Source organism: Podarcis gaigeae, assembly GCF_964106915.1.
Source record: "Podarcis gaigeae genome assembly, chromosome: 12".
Taxonomy (NCBI): domain Eukaryota; kingdom Metazoa; phylum Chordata; class Lepidosauria; order Squamata; family Lacertidae; genus Podarcis; species Podarcis gaigeae.
This window is the reverse complement of record NC_139688.1, coordinates 2,154,737-2,171,916: the sequence shown is the minus strand read 5'-3', so window position 1 is coordinate 2,171,916 and position 17,180 is coordinate 2,154,737. Positions and strand designations below refer to the sequence as shown.

The following is a 17,180-nucleotide window of genomic DNA, read 5'->3' as shown; positions in this document are numbered from 1 at the left end:
AAGAAGATGGGACATTCTACCTAGACAGGGAATGGGGACTTCTCTTGACATTTTCTTCCCAATGTCAAGAGATGCAAGTCCAGGAATCTGGGTGGACGAGCTCGGAAAAGTCCTGGGAGTTCCTGAGACCTGGATTTAATAATAATAATAATAATAATAATAATAAATAATTTCCTTTGGGTCTGCTCTTTCCGAGGTGGTTTCCTGGATTACATTTCAGAGAGGTGTGTTGCTGCTGGCTTGGCTGATGGAGCTTTTCAGTCGCGTTTCCTTTCCCCCCACTGAGATTTAATCTCTGTGTGGGAATCAGAATAGCCCTTGAACGTTGATTTGAAGCATCCTTCCCACAGGGAGAAAAGCTTTAAAATGGGAGCAATGCTTCCTGTATCTCCATGTGTGTAGCGATCCATTTCATAAAGTGAATAAGGTTCGTTTCAACGCTTTCCCCCCAAGGCTGGCTGCTACATGGGGCAGCTTCACTCTGCATTTATGGCCTGGTGATTTATGGCTTCTGATGTGGGATTTGAACTTTGGCTGGATAAGGCCAAATACCCATCTAATCCAGCATTTTTCTGGCGTCACAGGGGCCAACCAGATGCCACAAGCAGGATTTGAGCACTAGAGCAATTCTCCCCTCCTGGGGTTTCCTACAGCTGCGATTCACAAGCATTGCTGCCACTGACTGTGGAGGCAGCGCATAGCCCTTGGGCTAGGAGCCATCAATAGCCCTCTCCTCCAGGAATTTCTCTTCATTTTTAAAGCCATCTTGGTTGGCCTCATTGTCTCTTGTGGGAGGGAGTTCCATAGCTGAACTAGGTAGTAAGGTAAATGACCCCTGGACAGTTAAGTCCAGTCAAAGGTGACTCTGGGGTTGCAGTACTCATCTCGCTTTCAGGCCAAGGGAGCCAGCGTTTGTCTGCAGACAGCTTTCTGGGTCATGTGGCCAGCATTACTAAACTGCTTCTGGCACAATAGGACACCAAGACGGAAATCAGAGCACACGGAAACACTGTTTACAGGTTTTTTTAAATAAAAAAATTATACTTTTCAGATTAATACATTTCATCAAATGTACAATCACCTTAACATTTCAAAACCTGACTTCCTTTCCCCTTTCTGTGGCTCCTTAAATTTATTTTTAATACCTTCCATATCCAAATCAACTTAATTTGCTCATTTATTCATCCACTTTAAATATATACTCTTGTAAAACAGCAGGTTTTTAACAATAATCCTGCTGGTGTTTTTTTCTGTTTACAATTTATCTGTAAATATTCAATAAACCATTTCCATTCTTTTATAAAAAAGTTTGTTATCTTGACTTCTTATTCTTCCGGTGAGTTTCACCATTTCTGCATATTCACACGTTTTTGTATCCATTCTTCCTTTGCTGGGAGTTTTGCTTCTTTCCAGCAACATTCTTGCCGCTGTAGTAGCATACATAAATAAATTTCTATACAAATTTAGGTAGTTCTCTCCCTATAATTCCCAAAAGAAAAGCTGCTGGGTTTTTTGGGTTTTTTTAAACAAAATTTATTTTAAACATCCTTTTCAATTCCTTATACGGTATATCATTTCCCAGTAAGCTTCAACCTTTCTACATGACTGTGCTGTTTATGGTTCATGTGCTGCATGAATAACTTCCAACCCTCATCTTCATTGGACTCAAGTTCCCACATTATGAGGGAGGGTGAAAAACTACCCACTTTATGCCATGCATAATGTAATCCTCAATTGTGTTGCCTCTTCCTTGCCCATCCTCCACCTATTTCTCAGAGCAGCAACTATTTATACCCCACACATCTTACTGGGTTGCCCCAGCCATTCTGGGCAGCTTCCAACATATATAAAAACACATATATAAAATTAAACATTTTAAAATAACCATAGTTTAGAGGTCCCAGGCCCTAAGGAAGTCAGACTATCCTCCACCAGGGCCAGGGCCTTCTCAGTGGTGGCTCCATCTTGGTGGAATGCTCTGTCCCATGAGACCAGGGCCCTGCAGGATTTAACCTTTCGTCGGGCCTGTAAGACAGAGCTATTCTGCCTGGCTTTTAATTTGATCTTTTATTTCCCTTCTCTTCCCTCTCCTTCCCCTTTTATAAAGATTCCCTGCTTTGAGACCCCACAGCTAATTTTCCCCTGGCCGCCTCGCTGGCCCAAGTAGGACTGATTCAGCCAGCTAGCCCTGGGGATTATCTAACACATGTTAGATGGACTTCCCCAAATTGATTACAATTTTATTGTTATTCATGTTTTTATGCTGTATTTTATGCTGCTTTTACAATTAAGTGTTTTAAGTGTTTTATTGTTATTCATGTTTTTATGCTGTATTTTATGCTGCTTTTACAATTAAGTGTTTTAAATTTGTTGTTGGCGGCCCTCAGCCCGGTTTTTGAAGCGGGAAGAGCGTGGTATAAATAAATTATTATTATTATTATTATTATTATTATTATTATTATTATTATTAAAAACCTTCCCTATCCAGGATTGCCTTCAGACGGCTCGGGGGTTGGATAACTTCATACCCTCCAACATTTCTCTGATGAAAATAGGGATGTCCTAAGGAAAAAATGGGAGATTCCAGGATCAAATCAGAAACCTGGACGGCTGCAACTCCAGGATTGTCCCTTGAAGATAGGGACACTTGGAGGGTCTGAAATTCCTGGAGGAGGAGGAGAGGGGTGTTGGTGGCTTCTAAAGCCAGGATGGCTGTGCTGTGACTCCCCAGTCAGAGGCAGCGATGATTCTGAAGACCAGCTGCAGGAAACCTCAGGAGGAGAGAGCTGCTCTTGGGTTCGAATCCTGCTTGTGGATTTCCAACTATGGGCAGATATATGGGCCGTTGCTGGCCTGATCCAGGAGGCTCCTCCTAAGTTTTTGGTGCTAAGCCGTCGACAAGAGCAGCAAATGCTGCGAGAGTTCTCTGCATCTTCTGGCTATGCCTGAACTCAAATCCCCCCAGTTTACTATCCCTAGTACTTCAGGACTCCCATAAAAGTGCCTGGCTTAAAACCGTCTATGAAAAACTTCACTCTTGTGTCCTATCCCCACAACACCTACTCACTATGGGCCCCGCTAAAGTCTAACTGGCCAACATCTAAAAGATATCGAGCATCAGAACAACCTGGCCACTAAAAGGAAATTCTACCCTTGGTATGTTCAGTTTCCACCTCTCTGTTTTGATTTTCTGACCCCGTATCTGCACAAACTTATTATCCCAAAATACAGACGTGCTTTTACACTTGCAAGACCGGATGTTTTGCCATCTTGTGGTACTCGAGGGTCAATTCCAAAAGATCCCACCTGAGAAACGACTTTGCCCCTGTGGAGACGGTAGCACCGAAACAGCAGCACACGTCCTCCTGTCTTGCGCTCTCTACAAAGACCTGAGGAACGAGATCATCACCCCACTCCTACTAACCATCCCAGGGGGCTCAGCCACTGCTGCAATGTCCGTTCTTCTATCAGATCAAAATGAACAGATAAAAGCAAAGGTTGCTAGGTTCATAGCAGGGGCAAGTAGAATAAGGGCCACTAACTGACAGCTGATTCAGGACTTTTAATTGTGCTTTTATATCAAATTTCATTTTCTGCGTATCCTGTAACACTGTATACGGGACTTCCTCTCCTGGTCTGCCCCGCAGAGGACCTTACCATGAATAATCATAGTTTAGAGGTCCCGGGCCCTAAGGAAGTCAGACTATCCTCCACCAGGGCCAGGGCCTTCTCAGTGATGGCTCCGACTTGGTGGAATGCTCTGTCCCATGAGACCAGGGCCCTTCAGGATTTAGCCCCCTTCCGTTGGGCCTGTAAGACAGAGCTATTCTGCCTGGCCTTTAATTTGAATTCAGCCTGATCTTTTATTTCCCTTCCCTTCCCTTTTATGAAGATCACCTGCTCTGAGACCAAGTAGGACCAATTCAACCAGCTAGCCCTGGGGAACATCTAATGCTTATTAGATGGATTTCCCCTAAACTGATTTCTGAACTTTGAATTTTATTGTTATTTGTGTTTTTATACTGTATTTTATGCTGCTTCTATGTTGTATTACAATTAAGTGTTTTAAATTTGTTGTGAGCCCAGTTTTCGAACCGGGAAGGGCAGGGTATAATTATTATTATTATTATTATTATTATTATTATTATTATTATTATTATTATAAAAAACACCTTCCCTATACAGTGGTACCTCGGGTTAAGTACTTAATTCGTTCCAGAGGTCTGTTCTTAACCTGAAACTATTCTTAACCTGAAGCACCACTTTAGCTAATGGGGCCTCCCGCTGCTGCCGCGCCGCAGGAGCATGATTTCTGTTCCCGTCCTGAAGCAAAGTTCTTAACCCGAGGTACTATTTCTGGGTTAGCGGAGTCTGTAACCTGAAGCATCTGTAACCTGAAGGATATGTAACCCGAGGTACCCTGTACTCTCTACAAAGACCTGAGGAACGAGATCCTCACCCCCACTCGTACTAACGAGTACCACAATGTCCGTTCTTCTATCAGATCAAAATGAGCAGATAACAGCAAAGGTTGCTAGGTTCCTAGCAGAGGCAAGCAGAATAAGGGCCACTAACTGGCGGCTGATTCAGGACTTTAAATTGTGCTCTTATATCAAATTTCCTTCTCTGCATATACTGTGATGTTTTACTGTTGCTGTGGCCATTGGCTAATGCGAGTAAAGTTTTCTCTCTCTCTCTCTCTCTCTCTCTCTCTCTCTCTCTCTCTCTCTCTCTCTCTGCATCTGGCTGCGCTGAGCAATTCGAAGAAGCGGAGGCGGAGAAGGCTTTCCTTTGCGCACGAAGCGGAGAAGGTTTTCCTTGCGCCCAGGCGCAGGCGCGCCTCTGGGGAGTCCGCGCCGGCTCCCCATCCCTGGGATCCCCCCCCCGCCACCCCCCCCCCGCTCTTGCAGGCGAGGCTGCCCTCTCCTGCTGGCGGAGGAACTACACTTCCCAGCGTGCAGCGCCGGAGCGTAAATCTTCAAAGGCTAACAAAAGAGCAGCCGGCAAAGCTGACAGGCGGAGGGCAGAGCCGGACCGGGGCGCGCACCGCAGCTGGCCTCTCCGCGCCCCCCCCCCCGCCCCGCCCTCCTCCCTGACAGCTGGGGGGCTTTGGAGGGGGAGGAAGGGGGAGAAGGCGCCCCCCTCCTGCCCCGGCGGCTGCAAAGGAAGCTCTGGAGGATGGCCGGAGAGAGCCTGGCGCAGGTAGGCCCTGGAGAGACCTCAGCATCTGGGGCGGGGGGCTGATCTCCCCCCCCCCACCTCACAACAAGGACCCTCCTGCAAAAGGGGCTCGGGGGTGGCGGGGGGGTGCAGGATCCGAATGCGCCTCCTCCTGCAGGGAGAATATCAAATTACAGCGAAAGGAAAGGGGGCCCCCTCTCCGTGCGCCTTGAGCCGCTGCCAGCCCCCCTCCCCGCAGCTATTAAAGGCTGCTTTGGGGTTTCCTAAAAGGCACGCAAGGGGGGGACCCCCCCAGACTTCCTGCTTTTCCTACGGAGGAAACACCCGCCTCAATGCGTTTTTGGCACCGGGGGCAGAGCTGGAAATGACCCCCGAGCTGCGCTGCTCGGCCCCCGATTTAGGGTGCTCCGGAGAGGGGCGCAAATGCAGCCCCCCCGGGACCCCGATCTTCCCGTCAAACTTCACGGGTGATGGATGGATCTGCGTTCGGGTGAAAGGAGACCCAAGGGGATCGTTCAGAAGCGGAGACCCCCTTCTTTCTCACTCCCACCGTTCCAGGCTGGGAGGCTGCACCCCGAAACCACGGATTTCATTTCCCTTCTGGGTAAAGATAACCCCCCCCCCCCATCGACCCACGCCACCATCTTCGAAGGAATCGGGTGCTTGACGGTGGCGTAGCCTGCAGGCAGGCCAGGGCAGAGGAGGGAGCTGGGGAGAAGAGGCAGAGGGGTCTTCCTGGCATATTTCTCCCCCAAAATATCAGAAACTACCCCCCCCCAAAGGTCAGAGTTAATTCCCCAAAGCCCAGTGCAGCTTCTGCTCGAATATTATTGTTGATGGTCTGAGAAAGGGCCACCACCAGAGGGGAAAAAGGCAGAGAAATATAGGGAAAGGCTTTGGAAGCCCCCTCCCCTCGCTGGGCCCTGTGACAGGTGTGCCCCCCCCCCGCCCTGCAGCCACCACAGACACCTTTTGTTTGTCCACAAGGTCAAGGAGGTCCCGGCGGACCACTTGCGTGCCACACAGCTGCCGGGGTGACGGGGACTGGGCTTTGTGGCAGAGCTACGCTTTCTATGCGGAAGGCTCCCTCCCCGATGGCATCGCCAGGTAGGACTGGAAATGCCCACCCCCTGGCCCAAAACGCCCCCCCAAAAAAAGAGAGGGGGAGAGAGGCAGTGCTGAGCTTAGACGATGCCCCCAGGGCCTGGCTCCGTGCAGGAGAAGTGGCTCTGTGGCAGGACAGTTGCCCTGCATGCAGAACGCCCCAGACCCCGTCCCCAGGCAGGGCTAGGAAACCCGGTTCGCAGGCAGGCTGTCCTTGGGCGAGAAAGGGCCGCAATCGGTGGCCTCTGCGGCTCCCGGAATACGCAGTCCTTCCTCCAGGACAGGATTCGGTGGTGGCGGCAGTCTTCCCGAAACAGGGTCGGATTCTGCGGTGCTGAGAGAGGGGGCTTCTCCTCGTTGCAGGTGCCCGTGGCCTTTGAGGACGTGGTGGTCTATTTCTCGCGCGAGGAGTGGGCACAGCTGGCAGAATGGCAGAAGGAGCTATACCAAGACGTAATGGCAGAGAATTACGAGCTGGTCTCCTCGCTGGGTAAACTTGACGTATATACTGGGGTTTTTTTGTGGTGGGGGGGGGGGGAGCTGGCCAGAGAGAGAGAGAGAGAGAGAGAGAGAGAGAGAGAGGGGTTCAAATGGCCCAAAAGGAGAGTGAACATGAGGAAGGGAAAATGCCAGAGATCGAATCACAGAATTGTAGAGTTGGAAGGGACCCTCAGTGTCATCTAGTCCAGTGTTTCCTAACCTTTGGTCTCTAGCTGTTTTTGGACTACACTTCCCATCATCCCTAACCACTGGTCTTGCTTGCTAAGTATGATGGGAGTTGTAGTCCAAAAACAGCTGGAGACCCAAGGTTGGGAAACACTGATCTGGTCCAACCCAATACAGTGCAGAGCCTGCTGCCCACAGCCAGGTGCAAACTACCGACCTTAGACGTGGCGATTCCTGCTTTGAAAGGGGGTTGGACTAGATGACCCCTGAGGTCCCTTCCAATTCTATGACGTCCGGACAGAGAGAGCTGTTCGACGGGGGGACAGACTCCCAGGGAAGGGCAGCAGGCTCTCCTTTGTTGGAGGTTTTTAAGCAGAGCTTGGGGATTCAGAGACATGAGGACTAGAACCTTGCTCATTTCAATAGGAAGGGCTGCAGCTCAGAAGGTCCCAGCTTCCATCCTCTCCCCAGTTAGGGCTGAGAAGGCTCCTTGCCTGAAAGACCAGAGCAGCAGCTGCAAGCCAGTGCAGACAATACTGTGCTAGATGGGCCAATGGGCCTGACTTTCTAGTTTAGGGAAAAGGTGAGGAAAAGCAGAGGCGATAGAAGAGGGGTGAAGTTTTTCCTCCTCTCTCCTAAAGCCAGAACTCCGGAGCATCCAAGGGAGCTGAAGGTTGGGAGATTCAGGAGAGGTTTTCAAAGCCCTTCTTCACACAGCACAGAGTTAAACTATGGAACTCCCTGCCACAGGGATGGCCACCAAGCTAGATGGCTTCAAAAGGGGATTAGGCAAATTCATGGGGGAGGAGCGGGTGATGGAGTGGCTGCCGGGACCACATAACACCGGTCCTGAGAGATCTGCATTGGCTCCCAGTACGTTTCCAAGCACAATTCAAAGTGTTGGTGCTGACCTTGAAAGCCCTAAACGGCCTCGGTCCAGTATTCCTGAAGGAGCGTCTCCACCCCCATCGTTCTGCCCGGACACTGAGGTCCAGCGCCGAGGGCCTTCTGGCGGTTCCCTCACTGCGAGAAGCGAAGTTACAGGGAACCAGGCAGAGGGCCTTCTCAGTAGTGGCACCCGCCCTGTGGAACACCCTCCCTTTAGATGTGAAGGAAATAAGCAGCTATCCTATCTTTAAAAGACATCTGAAGGCAGCCCTGTTTAGGGAGGTTTTTAATATTTAATGCTGTATTGTTTTTAATATTCAGTTGGAAGCCGCCCAGAGTGGCTGGGGAAACTCAGCCAGATGGGCAGGGTATAAATAATAAATTATTATTCTATACCAGCGCTGCGCTCTGCCTTGACAGTAGGAGACAGAGATGCTTCCGAATTCCAGCTGGTGGGAAACCCCAGGAGGGGAGAATTGCTCTTATGCTCCCATCTGGCTGGAGGGTTTCTGGGAGGCCCTGATCCAGGAGGGGTCTTCTAACGGAGGTCTTATTACTATAGCAGAACCTCAATACCCAGGAGCAGTCTACCTCTGAATAACCAGATAATGGGGGAACAGCAGTTGGAGAACATTGCTGCCCTCAGGTCCTGCATGGCCATTGTGGAGGGGGGGGCTCTTTTATGTTCTTCTACCCCCCCCACTAACCCCCCGCCTCTGCTTCTGTCCTTTGCAGAATGCCTGCTCTCTATCCCTGAACTGCTTTCCCGGCTGGCGCGGGGAGAGGCGCCCCACCCTGCTGCAGACCCCCCACCCTCTGCGGGAAACGCCGACTCCCCAGGTAAGAGCATGAGACTCCTAATCTCAGGGTTGTGGGTTTGAGCCCCATGTTGGGCTAAAATAATTTTGCATTCCAGGGGGTTGGACTAGATGACCCTCGGGGTCCCTTCCAACTCCGCAGCACTAAGAACTCTAAGAAGGATGATTTTAAGAGGGGGGCGGGGGGGGTCTAGCAAGGAATCAGGGCAGGCTGTCCCATTGCAGCTCAGGGAGTAGAGCACGTGCCTGATATGCATTATCGGGAATTTGTAAGATATAACGAAAGTTAATCTGCATAAAACTGCAGCTGCCCAGTTGCCCTAAAGCAGGCATTGCAAAACTTGGCCTTCCAACTGTTTTGTTTTGTTTTTTTTTCAAAATGTTTTATTAATTTTCCAAAAAATTTAAAACACACAAACAAACACACATCCTGTTTGAATCTTGGTAACATTATTAAGTGACTTCCTCAAATCCCCTTGGTTGAATTTCATTACGTATCATTTTAACAGTTTTCCAAAATCAGTTTTCTCAAAAAATTAACTTAATCACTTAACTTCTTTCTTTCATTCTTTCTAATTTAGCTTTAAACATCTTAAATCCTATCCTTACATACTTAAATCCTAAGCCTATCTAGTATTTGCAAGCTTTTCCAATTAAGTTATCTTGACATATTTGGCTAAATAGTCTTTAAATTTCTTCCATTCTTCCTGGTACTCTTCCACCTTCTGGTCGCAGACTCTTCCCAGTCAGTCCAGATGTTTTGGGACTACAACTCCCATCATCCCTGACCACTGGTCCTATTAGCTAGGGGTGATGGGAGTTGTAGTCCCAAAACACCTGGAGGGCCGAGTTTGGGGGTGCCTGCCCTAAAGAAAGCACCGGCCCTAAACCTGAGAGAGGTGTATAAACTTATGCACAGCATGAATAAAGGGGACAGAGAAGAGTTACTCTGCAGTCGTAGCAACACTTGGGACAGGCAGTGCAAGCTGAATGCTGCAAGATTCAGGGCAAATCAAAAGAAAGGACTTTTTTTCTACACTCAGCGCGTAGCTAAAATTTGAAATTCACTCCCCACAAGATGTAATGACAGCACCCCCTTGGGTGGTTTTAAAAAAGAGGGTGGGATTAATTCATGGGGGAGAGGGCAATTGATGTCCCCTAGTAGCCCCAGAGGCCAAATATTGCTTCCTGAATAATGGTGGCTGCGATTCACAAGTGGGGAGGGCGTTGCTGTTCTGCTCAGGTCCGGTTTGTGAGTTTAAGGACATAAGAGGCACCTGCAGGATCGAGTCAATGGCCCACCTAGTCCAGCCCCCTGTTCTCAGAGTGGACAACCAGATGCCTGCGGGGAACCAGCAGGATTCGAACCCAGGAGCCGCTCTCTGCAGATGCGGAGGCAGAGCAGAGCCGTCCTGGCTAAGAGCCATCAATGGCTTTATTGTCCTCCATGAATTTGTCTCACCCGCTTTTAAAGCCACCAGGCTTGGCGGCCATCCCTGCACCCTGTAGCAGCGAGTTCCGCAGATTAAAGCTGTGCTGTGTGAAGGAGGACTTTATTTTATCTGTCTTGAGCACCTCATAGAATAATAGAACTGTCGATCTGGAAGAGAGACTGAGGGTTCTCTAGTCCTGCAAAGCAGCAATCTCAGCACATGGTTTCCCATCCAATTTGAAACCAGGCCAGAGCCTGCTTAGCTTTGCAAGTGTGCTGGCAGTTTTACTGCTGCACCGCTCCCCAGGGGCGTAGCCCAGGGGCAGGGAGGGGCAGCTGCCACCCCAATCAATAAAAATCATAGCAAACTGAGGTTCTGTCCCCCTAACCAGGCTGAGGGCCTGCCTGCCCTCCCATCAGATGTCAAGGAAATCAACAACTATCTGACTTTTGGAAGACATCTGAAGGCAGCCCTGTTTAGGGAAGTTTTTAATGTTTGAGGTTTAAATGTGCTTTTCATTCTGTCAGGAGCCGCCCAGAGTGGCTGGGGAAACTCAGCCAGATGGGCAGGGTATAGATAATAAATTATTATTAATTATTATTATAACAAAAATCCTAGCCACACCCATGCCAAACCCCCTGTGGCTTCCAGGGCATGGATCCCCTTGGGCCCGATCCACGTAAAGAGCTTCCCTTCTCATCCCCTCCAACATTCCTACTCAACGTAGGGATGTCCTACTCAACAACAACAACAATTTCATTATTTGTACCCCGCCCATCTGCCTGGGTTGCGCACGTCACTCTGGGCGGCTTCCAACATATATAAAAAAATAATAATGCATTAAACATTTAAAAACTTCCCTATACAGGGCTGCCTTAAAATGTCTTCTAAAAGCTGTATACTTCCTTATCTCCTTGGCTTGGGGGTCGGATAACTCCATACCCTCCAACATTTCTCCAATGAAAATAGGGGCGTCTGGCGCTGTGGTCTAAACCGCAGAGCCCCTTAAAAAAAATTTTTTTATTGAATTTTACAAGAAAAGAAAAAGAAAGAGAAACAAAGAATAACACATAACACTGTAAACACATTTATATACATGTTTTCCAAAATACAAACTAAAAAAAAGAAGACAAAAGACAAAGGAAAACCAACAATATTACTAAATTCATGCTTCAAACATTACACTATATAAATCCTAGTTAAAATATTATAAAAGACTTCCACCGCATTCACTGCACGTCTCTTAGTTATCTTGCTTGCCTTTGCATTTGTTCTTAAATCATTTCCCTTCCTTAGGTTCTTTCATAATCAGTCAAATCTTTATGTTCTCTATATTTTTCACAAGGTTATTCTAAGCACAACCAAACTTTTGTATTTGAGCCCTGCTTGTATAAATATTCATTTAAGCATTCCCATTGTTTCTGAATTATAGTTTTGGATTTAATAAGGCATAAACCACAGAAGGTCGGCGGTTCGAATCTCCGCAATGGGGTGAGCTCCCGTTGCTCGGTCCCTGCTCCTGCCAACCTAGCAGTTCGAAAGCACGTCAAAACGCAAGTAGATAAATAGGTACTGATCCGGTGGGAAGGTAAATGGCGTTTCCGTGCGCTGCTCTGGTTCGCAGGAAGCGGCTTAGTCCTGCTGGCCACATGACCTGGAAGCTGTACGCCAGCTCCCTCGGCCAGTAAAGCAAGATGAGGACTGCAACCCCAGAGTCGTCCACAACTGGACCTAACAGTCAGGGGTCCCTTTACCCTTTACCTTTTAAGACAAAGCGGGACATTCTGGCATCAAATTTGAAACTCAGGAATGTCCCTGGAAAATAGGGGCACTTGGAGGGTGTGCCTTCTGCTTTTAGAGAAGACCAGGCGATGGAACGATGTAAGTGTCCCCTTTGGAGGTGTCCAGATTAATGCCCATATTTCCCCTCTCTCCTGTTTCCTTCCTGTAGCTGACGTGATCGAGACGCAGCCCCAAAAGGCGCCGGACACCCCAGTGGCCTCCGAGGGCCCCGGTCCAGACTCGGCAAAGACCCCCCGCCCTCGGTCCGCCAAGAAGGGCCCCAAGAGAGGGGCGTCGCAGGCCACGCGGGGCCCCTCGGGGGCCGGCCGGGCCCCTGCAGACCGATCGAAGACCCCCAAGCGGGAGAAGCCTTTCAAGTGCCCCAAGTGCCAGCGCCGTTTCCTGGGCCGCCTGGCACTGACCGCCCACCGGCGCCTGCACATCCGCAAGTGGCCCCGACCGGGCCCCCAGAGCGCGGGAAGGGCCCCCCAGGCGCCGGAGCTCGCCGTGCCCCAGGAAGGCCAGCCGGGTGCCAGCCCCAGCCCTTTCCCCTGCAGCCAGGGCGAGGGCACCCTGCCCTTCTGGCCAGAGATGGCTCTGCACCAGCAGTCTCCTCTGACACATGGCTTCAACCCCTGGTCGCTGGGCTACGGCCCCCAGCCCTTGCCCGGCCACCAGGCGCCCGGCCTGCCCGGCAACGGGGAGTTCATCTGCGACCAGTGCGGCTGGAGCTTCCACGGCTGGGAGGAGCTGGTGACGCACCAGATGGCACACATGGCCGCCGAGGGCATCGCCGGCTCCGTGCCCAAAGCGGGAGCCCTGGCGCAGCTGTCGGGCGACCGCCCTTACGCCTGCGCCCAGTGCGGCAAGAGCTTCCGCCACAAGCCCAACCTGCTGGCGCACCGGCAGGTGCACACGGGCGAGCGCCGCTACCAGTGCCAGGAGTGCGGCAAGTCCTTCGGCAGCAAGGCCTACCTGGCCTCGCACCAGCATATCCACACCGGCGAGAAGCCCTACGTGTGCGCCCAGTGCGGCAAGAGCTTCCGCCACAAGCCCAACCTCATCTCCCACCAGAAGATCCACACCAGGGAGCCCCTGCCGCCCAGCCACCCGCTGGACACCTTCGATGGAGGAGACGCCTTCCAGAACCCGCGCACCGTGGCAGACGCCCTCGGGCTGGACGCCTTCCGCCGGCCCCTGCCACAGCCACCAGTGCCGCTGGTGCCGACTGATGCCCGCCTGGCCTGTGCGCAGGGCGACACACCTCTGCCGCCGCTGCCCAGCGTGCTGCCTCCGCCTCCCGCAGCAATGGCCGAGCGCCCCTTTGTGTGTCCCGTCTGCGCCAAGCAGTTCCGCTGCAAGCCCTACCTGGTGGCACACATCCGCATCCACACGGGCGAGAAGCCCTACGCCTGCAGCCGCTGCCCCAAGCGCTTCTCGCAGAAGTCCAACCTGGTGTCTCACGAGCGCCTGCACACGGGCGAGAAGCCCTACGCCTGCCCGCTCTGCCCCAGGGTCTTCAGCCAGGGCTCCAACATGCGCGCCCACCAGAGGAGCCACAGGAACGTGGCCGCCCCTGGAGAGACGGGCGTCAGCCTCCGACAGGGGTATGTGGTGAGGCAGATCCAGCCGCCCCCGCCGCCTCCACCAAACTAGGCCTCGGGGGCCTGCTCCTCCATAGCTGGGCTGGCCGCTGCCTCTTGGCCCTCCGCCCTCCCTGCCTGCCTGCCTGGGAATCGTTCCTGCATTGCAGCGGGGTTGGGCTGGATGACCTCCGGGGTGCCCCTTCCAACACTACAGTTCAATGGTGCACCCGTGTTTCCATTTGGTGCGGTTCATGAATTGCAGCGGGGTTGGGCTGGATGACCCCTGGGGTGTCCCAACACTCCAGATCTACGGCGCAACCACGTTTCCCTGCGGCCGCGTGAACTGGGCAAAGGCTGCTGTGCCTTTCCATCCCTTGGGGAGTCTGGAGATTTCTCACCGGAAAGAGGTCCTCTCCTCTCGCTGCCCCTGCCCTGCTTTAACCTCAGAATTTTGCTTTGGCAAACTTTGCCCGTCCTGAGAAATCAAACAAGGCAGGAGGGACCCCAGACTTTTGTTTCCGGAGAAAGAGTCGCCATGCTTAAGGCCTTTTCCTGCTGTCCTGGAGAGGCTGCCAAGGAAATTCACTCTGCACATGTTTGGCGACACACTCTTCTTTCTGATGGAGAACGGAGTGTGTGGCTTAAAAGGGAGCAGGGGTCCATGGTTCAGAGGTGGGGCGCAGGATTTGCAGCCTCAGTCCCCGATATCTCCACTGAAATGGATCTGACTCTGGGGAGGGCATGGCGCTCGGCTCTGTGGTCCCGTGGTCTGAGTTCGAATTGGGGGGCTTCCTTTGCTCGGTGTCTTCAGCAGGGGCAGCGAGCAGACTGAGATCGAGAGCGGAAGACTTGAGAACATTAGAAGATAAGAGACGCCTACTGGATCTGGCCAATGTCCCATCTAGCGCAGAATCCCATTCTCACAGTGGCTGACCAAATGTCCCAAAGGGGAACCAGCAAGCGGAACAGAGAGCAGCAACTTCCTCTAATTGTTGTCCCCCATTACAGTGGTACCTCGGGTTACAGACGCTTCAGGTTACAGACTCCGCTAACCCAGAAATAGTACATCGGGTTAAGAACTTTGCTTCAGGATGAGAACAGAAATTGTGCTCCGGCGGTGCAGTGGCAGCAGGAGGCCCCATTAGCTAAAGCGGTACCTCAGGTTAAGAACAGTTTCAGGTTAAGAACAAACCTCCAGAACGAATTAAGTACTTAACCCAAGGTACCACTGTATCTGGTTATGCAGAGATAGACTGCCCCTGGGCATGGAGGTTCCGCTGTCATAATAGACCTCCATAAGAAGCCCTCCTGCCGTTTCCAGCAGCGATGGCCACTAAATGCTTGGGGAGAGATTCACGGAGGAGGAGACGGAGCCCTCAGTGGAGGTACAGCAGAACCATCCTGGCTCTCTCCTCCTCCTCCAAGAATTTGTCTAATCCCCTTTTAAAGCCATCTAGATTGGTGACCGTTGCTGTCTCCTGAGGGAGGGAGTTCCGCAGATCAACTACGAGAGTCAAGGGAATGCAGAGGCCCTGCAGCCAACAAAAGCCAGCCTGAGCTCTAAAAATAAAATAAAAAATCCGGACCTTTGCTGCTTCTTTGCAGACGGACGGTTTTCGTGAACGGCAGAATTTGGGGCAGGGATGTGCCTGTGGACAGAGAGCGAGAGAGCGAGAAAAAGGACTCTCATCCACAACTGACACAGCATGATAGATTTTTAAAATAATTAGAAGCAGGCCTGTCTTGTCGTGACTTTGGGGGAAATTCTGCGCAGAAGCAGGCAAGATTCTTTTGGTTTGTTTTTTCCCCTTTTAGGATTGCAGCTTAATTTTTTAGAAAATAAGCAGGTGGCTAGTCCTCATGGCTGGCGAGACACGATCCGAAGATGTGTGAGTCGTCTCTGCACGAAGTTCAAAATCCACGCGGAGGAGGAGCTGCTGGCCGGTCTTGCATGGTGACCTGTTCCTCTCGCCTGCCTTCCAATCCTCCTATTCTCCTACCTCTGTCCTCAAAGCCTCCTTCAACTTTTTACCTTCGGCTTCTGCAGCACCGCATGCAAACGGAGCAAGGGGGAAAAGCTTCTCTGCATCTATTTGCTTAATTCGGCATTATTTATACCCAGGGCAGACTATGGGATTGGGTCGTGTGTGTGTGCGTGTGTGCAAGACTTGTGGACAAGGAGACCACATCCTAAACTCCTAATGCTAACTTTAAGAAAATAATGCAAGGTAGTAACACTGCCCTTTCTAGGTGTCCTGTTTTAGACACAAGCCAATTTCATTTTCAAGCGGTTTCCTATTGTATACTCTTTTAAAACAAATAAAGCGGTAGATGTTAATTTTAAAAACACAGCTCCTTGCAGTGTGTCGACTGTGGCCACGTGGCCTCGCTCTTTCTTCCCCAAACCAGTTGAATTAAAACCACCTTGGGGGGGCCTTGCAGATGCAATGGACTGCAATTCCCATCAGCTCCTTCCAGCGTGGTCAAATGTTGTGGAGCTGCTGGGAGTCCAGCAAACATCTGGACTACTGCAATGCGCTCTACGTGGGGCTACCTTTGAAGGTGACCCAGAAACTACAACTAATCCAGAATGCGGCAGCTAGATTGGTGACTGAGTGGCTGCCAAGACCACATAACACCGGTCCTGAAAGACCTATATTGGCTCCCAGTACGTTTCTGAGCACAATTCAAAGTTTTGGAGCTGACCTTTCAAGCCCTAAATGGCCTTGGTCCTGTATACCTGAAGGAGCGTCTCCACCCCCATCGTTCTGCCCAGACAATGAGATCCAGCACCGAGGGCCTTCTGGCGGTTCCCTCCCTGCAAGAAGCCAGGTTACAGAGAACCAGGCAGAGGGCCTTCTTGGTAGTGGTGCCCGCCCTGTGGAACGCCCTCCCACCAGATGTCAAAGAGAACAACAACCTCCAGACTTTTAGAAGACATCTGAAGGCAGCCCTGTTTAGGAAAGTTTTTAATGTGTGACATTTTAATGTATTTTTAATCTTTGCTGGAAGCCACTCAGAGTGGCTGGGGAGACCCAGCCAGATGGGCGGAGTAGAAATAATGATTTATTATTACTCCCTTAGGGGGCCTTGCAGATGCAATGGATTGCAATTCTCAAAAGCTCCTTCCAACGTGGTCAAATGTTGTGGAGCTGATGGGAGTTGTAGAGTCCAGCAACATCTGGATGGCTGTAGCTTCCCCATCTCTGAATTAACGGGAATGCCTGCAACCCACCATGGAAATGGCAGAAGGACCTCGTTTTAATAGGAGGAAATACAGCAGTTAGGGGATGTGAGCTTCCAGGTTACACAGCATTCTTCATACAGATTCCCAATAACCTGGATCACTCCCGTGGGTCAAGTTTATCTGTACGGTGGCGCTTCCCAATACAGCGGTACCTTGGTTCTCAAACTTAGTCCGTTCCGGAAGTCCGTTCCAAAAACAAAGCGTTCCAAAACCAATGCGCGCTTTCCCATAGAAAGTAATGCAAAATGGATTAATCCGTTCCAGACTTTTAAAATAAGGTTACCAGATTTTTTTCAATGAATCCGGGGACACTTCTCAACTTCAATGGATTTTGCTAGGGGACAGATTGGTAAATCCCGGGACTGTCCCCGGGAAACGGGAACGTCTGGTAACCTGATTTTTAAAACTACCCCTAAAACAGCAATTTAACTTGATTTTTGCCATTGATTCATAAAATGAAAGCAATAAACACGGT

The 17,180-nt window shown here is 50.8% G+C and overlaps 4 protein-coding genes across 5 annotated transcripts in view; all 4 read left to right on the top strand.

The window, feature by feature from the left end:
- LOC310827789 (uncharacterized protein) overlaps positions 1-4,405 on the top strand; it is a 232,250-nt gene extending 227,845 nt beyond the window's left edge. The window contains exon 5 of the mRNA XM_083704239.1: positions 4,222-4,405. The gene's annotated coding sequence lies outside the window, so the exon portion shown is untranslated. The remainder of the gene's footprint in view (positions 1-4,221) is intronic.
- LOC310827680 (uncharacterized protein) overlaps positions 1-17,180 on the top strand; it is a 919,426-nt gene that overhangs the window by 417,575 nt on the left and 484,671 nt on the right. The gene's annotated exons all lie outside the window — the stretch shown is intronic.
- The window catches only part of LOC310827821 (erythroblast NAD(P)(+)--arginine ADP-ribosyltransferase-like), an 840,324-nt gene that overhangs the window by 499,735 nt on the left and 323,409 nt on the right, over positions 1-17,180 (top strand). The gene's annotated exons all lie outside the window — the stretch shown is intronic.
- Positions 4,810-15,805, top strand: REPIN1 (replication initiator 1). 2 transcript variants are annotated; one of them, XM_083704158.1, is made up of 4 exons: positions 4,810-5,202; positions 6,649-6,775; positions 8,575-8,679; positions 12,042-15,805. In XM_083704158.1, the coding sequence occupies exons 1-4, from the start codon at positions 5,179-5,181 to the stop codon at positions 13,526-13,528; spliced, it is 1,743 nt and encodes a 580-aa protein (XP_083560284.1). In that variant the 5' UTR covers positions 4,810-5,178; the 3' UTR covers positions 13,529-15,805. The 2 variants fall into 2 exon arrangements, with proteins under 2 accessions (XP_083560284.1, XP_083560285.1); XM_083704159.1 differs by lacking the exon at positions 4,810-5,202 and adding an exon at positions 6,056-6,288.

What these genes read in the sequence shown, in the direction of transcription:
- REPIN1 (XM_083704158.1), top strand. Translation starts at nt 5,179, where the DNA reads ATGGCCGGAGAGAGCCTGGCGCAG. An exon ending in CGAGCTGGTCTCCTCGCTGG is followed by an intron (nt 6,776 to 8,574) that starts GTAAACTTGACG and finishes TGTCCTTTGCAG; the next exon opens with AATGCCTGCTCTCTATCCCT. An exon ending in GGGAAACGCCGACTCCCCAG is followed by an intron (nt 8,680 to 12,041) that starts GTAAGAGCATGA and finishes TCCTTCCTGTAG; the next exon opens with CTGACGTGATCGAGACGCAG.